At 39.9% G+C, this 12,187-nt stretch overlaps 1 protein-coding gene across 10 annotated transcripts in view; it reads right to left on the minus strand.

Moving 5' to 3' along the window:
* adgrl3.1 (adhesion G protein-coupled receptor L3.1) overlaps positions 1-12,187 on the minus strand; it is a 602,649-nt gene that overhangs the window by 33,002 nt on the left and 557,460 nt on the right. For all 10 annotated transcript variants that reach the window (XM_067983447.1, XM_067983448.1, XM_067983439.1 and 7 more), the window contains 2 exons: positions 11,370-11,538; positions 2,133-2,258 (listed from right to left, as the gene is read on the minus strand). In XM_067983447.1, coding sequence (XP_067839548.1) covers positions 2,133-2,258; positions 11,370-11,538 — 295 coding nt within the window. The remainder of the gene's footprint in view (positions 1-2,132; positions 2,259-11,369; positions 11,539-12,187) is intronic.

Below are 12,187 nucleotides of genomic sequence, written 5' to 3' on the forward strand. Positions count from 1 at the left end.
AGCAGTTTGTTGCTAAACCATTGTGCTTCTCTCTGGAGGTAGTAGTTTTCAGCATGGGAGAAAAGTTATTTTCACATTTCAACCAGAACATAAGCATCTGAAATTCTGCATTAGTGGCGTTACTTTCAATTATGGAGAGCAGGTGAGCTAGTATTTACTTCCTGAAAAGCATCTCAAACTGCTCCCAACTCTTCCCTCTATGTAGGTGGAGATTTGAATGATTTGGCAGAACAGTTTTGCTTTGTTTTAATTACACAAGATCAAAACACAGATGGAGGAGGAAAAAATAATAGTTTGTGACCACTGTCCCATTAACACTTCCTTTTGTTTTTTCCCCCCCACTTATTGCCTGACAGATAAATTTAAGATCTTACTAAAATAACAACATTTAGGAGAATTGGGCAGTGGTCTGTGCATGTATATAAATATTTTGTACTTTGCAGTGAAGCTGAAGCAATATTGGCCTGAAAGGGCTATTTTCAGATATTGATTTTTTAAAAATTACTTTTCTTCATTTAAATTCTGCATGCTAACTTGATTTTAAATTCATTTTTAAGCTGCAGATTGTGTTGTGAGACAGGTAAACATTCCGAATGAGATTGCCGGATTTGGGAAGCTTAAGTTTGCCGTCAGCTTAATTGGGCTTTAAATATGACCGTCAACGAAGAACAGTAACTAAAGGACAACACGCAGAAGTCTAATTGTGGCAGCCCATGGAGCGTTATCAGATAGATCAGAGGCAGTTGGTTATTAGGGATGTTTTGTTGCATAATCAGAACAGGCCATTGTTGCTGAGTGTCACAGAGAAAGGCTGTTCCACGCATCTTGTAGTAGGATGATATTAAAGTTTCAATCTACAACTTAAAGATTCAATACTTCTGTTTAGCTTGCAATATTAATGTGAATATGATATTCAGCAAAAGGCTGCCATTAAAGAGTAACTAAATGTCAATTAGAACGACAACGAGAACAGGTAGTTATCATTATGGACATTTTTTGCTGTCGTCAGCATTACTACAGTGCTAGGAACTAAGTTCAGACATCAAAAGATCCATTGGTTCCAGGCACCATATACATACTTTATTATCCACAATGACAGTGTGTAGCCAACTCTCAACAATTTCAAGAGAGAAAGTATCATGTGTATATATTCTGCAAAATAATAGATATATAGCAGAGAAATTCTTCAATTATGGAGGGAGAGGGAGTTTCTCATTAGCTCGTGGCCTGTTTGTGTACAAGTTGGCAAAGTTAACTCAGAGCTGCATATGTGCCTGGCATTCATTCCTTAACATTATTTAAACCAATAAGATGTTAAGCTGTCATATTTCTACTTTCATTTCTCCAACCTTCACTGCAATGTACAAGTCACACTTGAATCCTTAGTCTAAGAAGATAGCAGGATGGCCTGCTCCCAAGCCTAGATCATTCTTTAACCATCCACTAGGAAATGAACAAAAAGAACCTGGATTAAATCCTGAGAAATCTTTGTGGTCGACCACTTCTTGCATACAACAGGAACTTCCAGCTGTACATCATTATTGCCCAACAGCCTTAGCTCTCTGACTAGGGAATAACGTGTGGTGGGCGGGCTAGAGAAATTAAAGTAAAAGTATGGCACAGCTGAACACCTCATTGGTCAATATATATAAAAACAGAATATTAAGACAGTAATCGGTCAATTACAGGAACACATGCAGTTTTGAGTCGATTTTGACAATGTATCAACAAACAGGCCAAAAAAGCCAATGATCTGTGCTCTCTCTGCAACCATACAGTTCCTCTGCTGCTCGTTTGCTACTTTGTAGGATATATGCACACTTTTCCCCCCCCCACTCATTTTCACTGGAAAAGATGAAGATTTGGTACAGGTGAAGCTGTTGTGGATAATAGAGTACAGGACATCATGTGAACTGGTGAACAATGGAACTCTGATGACGGAGGAGTCTAATTAGAGGGAAATAACTCATTCTTTCTGACAGAAGATAACCAAGACATACTTTCCAGGAAATACGAGGGGTCAACAGATTTGGACAATAACAGGAGATCCTAGATGGATATTTTCCATCAGCTACAACAATTCAAGAAAGTCCAAATGAAGAAAACTCCTGCTTTACAAGTCAATTGCTTACTTGAGAGCCTGTAGAATATCGCCCAGGAGTTCGAGCACCAGATGTCTTTGCTGAACCAAGCGAGCTGTCTGTGCTCCTTCTACTGCAGCAGTGTGTACGGAAGCATTTGCCATATTCTTTCCTCACCTAGGCAATAAAATAGCAACTTACATAAAAAGGCAGTCTCATCTCTCAAACAGCTCACTAAGTCTTGCAGGGCTATTTGACCCATCAATGGGTTCCTTCAAATTATTATTCATTCCTACTTGTCTTGAATTGAAACAGTATTACTTAGGCCTTCACCAAAAAAAAAGGCTACCTGAAAGGAAGTTACTGCTGGGTCAAGAGTCAAATAAAATAAAAACATTAAGTCATGGGGGATTCCAATTATAACATAAATCATCGTAAGCAATTTATATCATCAAAACTCTGAGATTAAGACATCATTTATTATGTACATATTACTGAACTTTCTTTACAGTTATTTTCTCATCATTGTGGAGCAACATTCGTTTGAAGATGCTGTGTGACACAGGATCTGCAGGTATTGTACACTGAATTTATGATGGATTTCCTCCAGTGTCATTAAAAGGGCACACCCCTATTACCTTACGTACTATATTCAGAACAACCCTTGCTTGTTACAAGCCAGCAGTCTAACTGAAGGATTTTTCTGTGATTGGCTGTCCCAGTTCATCATTAACTGAATTCCAAGATTACTGGCTTGAATTCACTCCCAGTTAATTGTTCTTATAATGCTATTGCTTCATTTTAATTATGCGTTCTTGTCAGTTCTTGCACCAGCAGCAGCTGTCAATGACCAGTGTGCTCCACATCCTGAAAATACAATGATGCTCACACATGACAGTGGCATCAATGATTCAGGATTATGAAGATGTGATTTTCAAATGATTACTCACAATTCCAGGTAACTATCTACATTGTAAACCACTGCTAAAATGATCCATTACTACAGTACCTATTCAGCAATGTTATCATTTGGATATATTATAATTAGCAATAACCTTAGGTCTACGTCAGACCCATCGCAACCTTTCTTCCTACAGTAAATGAATCCATCCAAAGTGCAGCATTTTTTTTGTACTGCTAAGTACTTCTTGTACAAATGCACAATAGCTGGGAGTTACTTAAACGTTACAATTGAATCTCAGAGGACATTTACAAATTGTGATAGTGACAGCACCTGATCCTACAATTGAAATACGGGGATCAATTTAAATCAAACTGCGGGTGAAATGGGGCTGTGAAAATGGTGAAAATCCAGAGCAGGTTCGGAAGCCGGCTCCAACCCATCAACTTCCGGGGTTGCCACAGACACACCTGTGTATGTGCGCGCCAGAAATTAAAGCTGGCCCGATGATAGTTAAAGAACCAAATGTACCTCATTGAGGTACTTAAGGTACTTTATTTCTGACATAGTAGAGTTAAAATGATCTTAAACTTACCTGGGCGGCTTTCCCACGGCTTCCAATTCACGCCTGGTGAAACCAGACATGAAGGGCCAGATCAGGCAAAAATAAATGAAATAAATTAAATAAAAAAACCATTGCACAAAGTTAAAAAACAAAATAAACCTACTTTTCCACCCTGCTCTGATGTCTCCCTCTCCGATCTCCCCCTCTCCCCCCACCCCGATCTTCAGCGCCCTCCACTCTCTGTTTCAGTGCCAGATGACATCTCGCTGTCTCTCTTTCTCTTTCTCCCCCCCACTCCCACCCACCGGCGTTGCAGCTCCTGTCGGCAACCAGCCTGTTAACCAGGCTGGCTGCCGGGCGTGAAACCCGGAAACAACTTTAATCACTTACATCGCGATCCCGTCGGAAAAGGTACGTTTTTTTTTAAATTCGGGTTTGCCACTCGCATCTTCACTCCACCCCCCACCCTCCAGCTGCCAACCCGCCACCTTTTCAAAATTGAGCCCATATTCACAACATTTTCTCCCAGTTTAGTTATTTCATAGCTGACATCAAAACAGCAGAAAGCCCAGTGATTAAACACTGCCTGGACCATGCAGACTGGAAACATCATCTGAAGTGAGCTTTATTGCTATATTCAATACAGAGTGCCAATCACTTAACACTAAGAAAGTTATGTTCCAGCTTTCATGATTTAAATGACGAGGTCACTATAAGACCTGTAATCAAGTCACTTTTCCCATACACAGCCTCTCCAGGTTTCTCCTCCTCTCATCCTCCAGCCCTAACTCATATTGGGATAGAGTTCTGGGTGCAGAGGTGCCCTTTGTACCTCGCTCAAATGGCCATTCTTCATGTAAAAGGCAGGGTGTTAGCAGACAATTCTGTCAAGTCACAGAGGAGCTCAATCCTGACCTCACCAGATGTCCATATACACACTTTCTATTCAAAGTCTGTGGATAGCAATCAGAAGCAGAAGCCACAGCTAATTTTTTCCTCTCCCTGGCCCGGGAGCACTGAAACCAATTGTACTACCTCTATCACTACCCCAGCAGAGATCAGTTAACTCAGATTGACAATTAAAAGGTTATTAGGGCTGAACTAGAGTTAGTATTTTTACTATCATTGTTTCACTGCCTTAAGCTTGCGAATCCTTGAAGTTGGCACTGGTGCTCTGAAAAATCAGCAGTGTTTTCACACTGAGCATTATTCAACAATGAATTGGATAATTATTTGAAAAAAAAATGGGGAAAGGATCAAGAAGTGAAATTAAACTGTTTTCAGAAATTATTACAACAAAATTTATCAATTTATCATAAAATCATAGAAGGAGGCCATTTGGCCCATCGAGTCCGCACCGGCTCTATTCATGAGCAATCCAGCTAGTCCCACTGCCCTGCCCTAACCCCGTAGCCCTGCACATTTTTTTCATTTCAAGTACTTATCTGGTTCCCTTTTGAAGGCCGTGATTGAATCTGCCTCCACTACTCCCTCGGACAGTGCATTCCAGATCCTAACCACTCGCTGTGTAAAAAAGTTTTTCCTCAGATCACCTTTGGTTCTTTTGCCAATCACCTTAAATCTATGCCATCTGGTTCTTGACCCTTCTGCCAATGGGGACAGTTTCTCTCTATCTACTCTGTCTGGACCCTTCATGATTTTAAACACCTCTATCAAATCTCCTCTCAACCTTCTCCGTTCCAAGGAGAACAACCCCAGCTTTTCCAGTCTATCCATGTAATTTAAGTCCCTTATCCCTGGAATCATTCTAGTAAATCTCCTCTGCACCCTCTTTAAGGCTTTCACATCCTTCCTAAAGTGCGGTGCCCTGAACTGGACACAATACTCCAGTTGTGGTCGAACCAGTGTTTTATAAAGGTTCATCATGACTCCCTTGCTTTTGTACTCTATGCCTCTATTTATAAAGCCCAGGACCTCATATGCTTTTTTAACCATTTTCTCAACCTGCCCTGCTACCTTCAACGATTTATGCACGTCCACTCCCAGATCCCTCTGTTCCTCCGCCCCTTTTAGAATTGTGCCCTCTAATTTATATTGCCTCTCCTCATTTTCCTACCGAAATGTATCACCTCGCATTTTTCTGCGTTAAACTTCATCTGCCACGTGACCACCCATGCCACCAGAGTGTCTATATCCTCTTGAAGTCTATCGCTATCCTCCTCACTGTTCATTACCCTTCCAAATTTTATGTCATCTGCAAATTTTGAAATTGTGCCCTGTACTCCCAAGTCCAAGTCATTAATATATATCAAGAAGAGCAGTGATCCCAGCACCGACCCCTGGGGAGCACCACTGCACACCTCCCTCCAGTCCGAGAATCAACCACTCACCACTACTCTGTTTCCTGTAATTTAGCCAATTCTGTATCCATGTAGCTATTGCCCCCTTTATTCCATGGGCCGCAATCTTAATAGCAAGCCTGCCATGTGGCACTTTATCAAACGCTTTTTGAAAATCCATACACACCACATCAACAGCATTGCCCTCATCTACCCTCTCTGTTACTTCATCAAAAAACTCTATCAAGTTGGTTAAACACGATTTGGCTTTAACAAATCCATGCTGGCTTTCCCTAATCAATCCACACTCGTCCAAGTGACTTAATTCTGTACCGGATTATCATTTCTAAAAGTTTCCCCACCACCAAAGTTAAACTGACTGGCTTATAGTTGCTGGGTTTATCTTTACAACCTTTTTCGAACAAGGGTGTAACATTTGCAATTCTCCAGTCCTCCGGCACCACCCTGTATCTATGGATGTCTGGAAGATTATGGCCAGTACCTCCGCAATTTTCCCCCTTATTTCCCTCAGCATCCGAGTGTGCCTCCCATCCGGACCAGGGGACTTATTTCTTTTTTTAAGTACAGCGAGCCTTTCTAGTACCTCTTCTTTCTCAATTTTTAGCCCATCCAGTATCTCAACTATATCTTCCTTTACGGAGACTCTGGCAGCATCTTCTTCCTTGGTAAAGGCAGATGCAAAGTACTCATTTAATACCTCAGCCATGCCCACTGCCTCCATGAGCAGATCTCCTTTATGGTCCCCAATCGGTCCCACCCCTCCTCTTACTGTTAACATGTCTGGAGAAGACTTTTGGATTCCCTTTTATGTTGGTCGCTAGTCTATTCTCATACTCTCTCTTTGCCCCTCTTATTTCCTTTTTCACTTCCCCTCTGAACTTTCTATATTCTGCCTGGTTCTCACTTGTGTTATCAACCTGACATCTGTCATACACCGCTTTTTTCTGCTTCATCGTATTCTCCATCTCTTTTGTCATCCAGGGAGCTCTGGCTTTAGTTGTCCTACCTTTCTCCCTCGTTGGAATGTACCTTGTCTGTACCCGAATTATCTTCTCTTTAAAGGCCACTCATTGTTCAATTACAGTTTTGCCTGCCAATCTATGATTCCAATTTACCCAGGCCAGATCTGTTCTCATCACACTCCTCCAATTGAGTATTTTTACTTCGAGTGGTCAGAGTCCTTTTCCATAGCTATTCTAAACCTTATGATATTATGATCGCTACTCCCTAAATGCTCTCCCCACTTTCACTTGTTCCACTTGGCCTGTCTCATTCCCTAGAACCAAGTCCAGCAATGCGTCCTTCGTCGTTGGTTGTACTGGTCGAGAAAGTTATCCTGAACACATTTCAAAAATTCCTCTCCTTCTTTGCTCCTTATATCATTGTCTATATTAGGATAGTCGAAATCCCCTATATCACTACTCTATGGCTTTTGCACCTCTCCCTGCAAGTTTGCTCCTGCATATCCTTCGCACTAGTTGGTGGCCTATAGAATACTCCTAGTGTAAAGGCACCTCTATTGTTCCTTAACTCCAGCCAAATTGACTCCTCCAGGACATCCACTCTCTCCAGCACTGCAATATTCTCCTTAATCAATACTGCCACACTCCACCCTCCCCCCACTCCCCCTATCTTTCCTGAACACCTTGTATCCAGGAATATTTAGAAACCAATCCTGCCCTTTTTTTGAGCCAGTTCTCCATAATTCCATAACATCATATTCCCATGTGGCTATTTGTGCCTGCAGCTCACCAACCTTGTTTACCACGCTTCGTGCGTTTACAAACATGCACTGCAAACCCATCTTAGACTTTATCAACCCTCATTATTACAGACTTTTTCCCTGGTCCCATCTGGAACTTTGTCAGATGAGAAGTTTAACCTGATAAGAACTGTTTTTCTTCTCTCAGTTTGCCGGACAAGGTTTGACTATCTATATAGTTACAAGTCCACTGGAGGAGCGACACTGCTTATATCTCTTAATCTTTGCCTCACACTTGACACAATTGTGTTTTTTTAGCCTACTACTCAAATGCATTAGTAGAAATGGAAAAGATTTAACTTTATAGTAAGGATAAAGGTTGGCCCCAACCTTGTGTAAAACTATTGAAAGTACTGCTTCAGTGGTGAAACATCCTGAATCTAAATCTGAATCCAAGCTCAGTTTAGCTAATTCTACCTTCTTCTGGTCATTAGGAACTTAGTAAAGCACGTTGATGAATGTAGGAAATCTCCATACTATGTTCATGTGAACTGTGTAAAACATCCAGCAGAAAACTGCATTACAGATTTGGTCCTTCCAAACTTAGGTTGTGTCTAAACAAGAGTATTTTTAGCTATGTATAATATTAGGGTAAAGCACTGTCACTTAAAAGTCTACTACTTTAGTGAGAGAAATTTGAAGTGTTAACAGTATCACACAGGGAGCATATTGGGCATTAAAGCACGATGACCAAAGTGCAAATTTTCTTTAAGTGTATTAATACCAATATGCCAAATAAAGCTACTGACACTACACTGAGTGTTTGTCTCCTAATATCCTGGCTTATCAAAAGGAACTTGACACATTAGATCTTTAATTAAACAAATTGGTCGCCTTCCAGGGGTCAATTCTTATTGCTCAAGACCATGCAGCCCACTATGGAGCCACTGAGCACAAGACAATTATTCAAGCTTGATTGCTGTTAGCATTGGTCTTGATTGTATGAACTGGGGAATTGATAGGTGTGGGGGTGGGGGCTGGAGCCTGCTAACACTTCTTATTTACAAATAAAAAATGACCACTTGCACGAGATATGACCAGTGAAACCATACCCCAACTTAAGTCAGTGCCTTCAGGAGATGAGGAAAGAAAACAAGGCACAAACAATGTAAACAGTGACAATTCTGAGGGCAGAACTATGTTTAAAAGAATAAGGGGAATGAGTTGGGTTCTCATTATTGCCTCATATCTCCTGCAATTCAAGAATTGAAAGTGTCCGGTCCAGGACATTCCTTTATAGCACAGTAAAGATCATGCAGCAACAGGCTAAAGTCTTTTATAGGGAGAGGCACCCCACTAAAACTCACAATTGGTTTAGACATCTAACCCATGGTATGGTGAGTGGGTCCTGATTGAAGAATGACAATCATAATAAGCAATTTGCTATCATTTACAGAATACTTGCAGAAGATTCAAGTTGCATAAATGGTGGAAAATGTGTGGTTATCTTTAAGCTTGCAAATGGAAAGGGTAACACCTAGTCCCTTTTGGAAATATACTGTTGCTATTTCTTCCCTATTTGATTACATTTAATTCGAATGCTTTAGGTGTTTATGTAAATACTGGATTATATAGCTAAGGATGTTCTGTTGACTTGACTTGAAATTAAATAAATTCAATTGAGGCTGACAAGATAGTTACATTCTCTAACCTTTCAAGTTGGCATTTCTATTATGAGAAATTATCCAATTATTGATCAGGTTTTGACAGGTGAACTTTGATGATATTCTAAATGGTTCACCATTGAGGAAATGAAGAGTTTTTAAATATTAAAATGAGTGGTTCGATTTCATACACAACAGGTGAATAGTAACTGTGCATAAAGATATAAAATGGATTTTTTTTTAAAAAAGGCATAATTAGTACTTAAATTCCATGAGTATACAGTCTAGTAGTGCCAGCAGCGGACTGTGCAAAGGAGAAATGGATGTAGGGGCCACATCCAAAAAAACATGCAGCCGTTTCTCCTAAAGGGAATTTTAAGAGCAATTTATTTTTAGTGGGTGAACAAGCAGAATTTGAATATAAATTAGGTTAAAGTGTCCAATTTTTTCCAAGGGGCAAAAAATTTCAGGTGCTATTGTACACCACTGGGCAAAAATTGTTTTGCATAAATGCAAGTAGCATGTTATATGATGGGGCAGAGGGGAGGGGGATGTGTTCTCTTCAACAAAGAAATCATTACACCTGCCAATTATCAGTGAAGATTTAAAAACTACTAGAAGATCTCCAGTAGTATGCACGATGAGTTAGAGGATATGCTAAAATGTGACAGGAAATGTGTGCTTTCAGCAATATATTACTAGTAAACCACCCATGGTGCCACTCAGTTCAACTGAGGAAAGGGTGGCCTGAGTTTTCACATGATTTCCGCCGAGATAACAGCAGAATGAAATGAAATGAAATAGCGCAAAAGATTGGGGAATTTTATGCGTGAGTTACGCCCATAACCACTTTACACTGGAGTTTCCATGATCTTTTAGGCTGTTTCAAATGTCCATTTGTCCGAAGCAGTATCCGCCCACAAAACTGCAATGTTGAACTTCCGCCCATTGAGCCTGTTCAAAGGTGTTCATCAAACTGCACCCAGATTCTTGGGTGCACAGGCACCTTTGGTCACATTAATCCATCGTTAATGGCCTGCGGCTACAGTTACCAGCAGTTCAATTGATGCCTCACTCAGGTCTGTTTCTCATACTGATGCTACAATTATTTTAAATTAGTTTAAATTAGTTCAAATTCAGTCAATAATTTGCCCTTGGTGCATAAAACCTGTGACCAGCAGTCAAGTGAAACCACTGATTGGCCTGTTATTATTTGAATTATGTTTCAGTCAATAATCGATTACGTTCGATAACGGCGCACGATTGAGCTGATTCATGGGAGATTTTACGTTCGGGCTTATGCTAATGAGTTTGAGTGGAAACTTGCGCATAACTTCACCTTGGCAAAACCAGTTCAGTGTCCAGCGCATTCTGGGTGCATTTTACTGATTGCGCCCCTAGCGGAAACTACAGGCCCATCTGTCTTTTAGCAGTGTTTGTTGTAACACATTGAGAGGTTACAGCGCCACCTCTGGAGCAAGCAAGTACAACAAGAATTATTGTTACCATGTTATCCATTGATTTTCATGTATTAGATACAATTGATATCAAACTGAAAGATTTTAGTACATCATATAGAAGATAGATAGATCCAATATCCAAAATCATAAAATGTTGTAAATTCCTCAGGTCTGTTGGAATGGAAAGGAATCTTCTAACCTCAGTTTGATTTCTAATTTGTAAATTCCACCTCCTCAGTACCAACTCTGCAAAGAAACCGATGTTCTACAACAGTAACATCTCATCTTAATGAACTCATTATGATTACAAATACTTCAAAGCAGACAATCTTTGTGCTGACACATACATATTAAACCATTAATAGAAAATTGATCACACTGAAATTACTATTTCCTGACTTCAGAAGGTCAGAGTTTAAACCACAAACACTCAAATCTGAAAAGACAATTAAGGATAGTTAAAGAAGAGTAAAGGTTAATGCCCATAGAAAAATTAATGAACTCTGACAAGTATTTTCTGTCTCCTTACTGAGTAATAAAGCAATTGACTTCTGGAATATCATGATAACACAGTAGAACCATTACTATGAAGATCAAGGGAAGTCACCAGATGTCTCATTCCCCTGCCCCAAAGCACAGAATTAAAAATATGTTCCTTTGACATATAAAACTAACCTTCTTCTGGAGGACACAGTGGAAAATGAATATAAACATTCCCTGCAGTGAGTTGAAAATGGTGAAGAGGTATGCCATGATAACAGTGCTTTCATTAATGAACATAAGTCCAAAAGCCCAAGTTAGTCCAAGGAGGCAAAGGAGAGCTATGGCCCCTATGACCCATGATCTGCAAAGAATGGGAAAAAAAACAAGTCATTCAACATGGTTGCACATTTCTCCTTTCTAAGAAATGGCTACTCTCATCAAATTTGGGCATTTTGTTCTTTCGATTCCCAATTAAAAAGGAAGTTTTCAAATTACATTTCATAGTCTGGTATATATACATTCTTCCTAATGTTGATGTTTAATTGTATGTGGATCAGTTAACCATGATTCAGGATTACCCAATGTGTATTCACTGATCTACAACAAGATTATTATTTCCTTACACAATTGTATAAAACTTAGAGAGAACTGAAGTTTAAATGTCTTTGATTTTGGATGTTACCGGTCAAAAACAAAATGGCAGCAATAAATTCAGGCACTGCACTGCCTTTTGCGGTAGATGAATCGTTTCTTAAGAGTAGCTTTCAGGGTAACTAAATCATCAGTCGAACATGGTTCCACGAATTTAGATCAGGATTTGTAAATTGCAACAATACCATCAGGAAACATATTCCACAGTCTTTCCACCCCCCCTCCCCAGAAATACAAGACAGAAAAAACATGACAAAACCAAAAGAGCCAGAGAAACAAAATAAGACAAAATAAGTAAGCAAGCTATTCTATTGTCAGCATTGAAAGCAAAAATGTCACAGCAACAGAGAGTAAGGATC

This window comes from Heptranchias perlo, chromosome 4, assembly GCF_035084215.1.
Source record: "Heptranchias perlo isolate sHepPer1 chromosome 4, sHepPer1.hap1, whole genome shotgun sequence".
NCBI classification, from domain to species: domain Eukaryota; kingdom Metazoa; phylum Chordata; class Chondrichthyes; order Hexanchiformes; family Hexanchidae; genus Heptranchias; species Heptranchias perlo.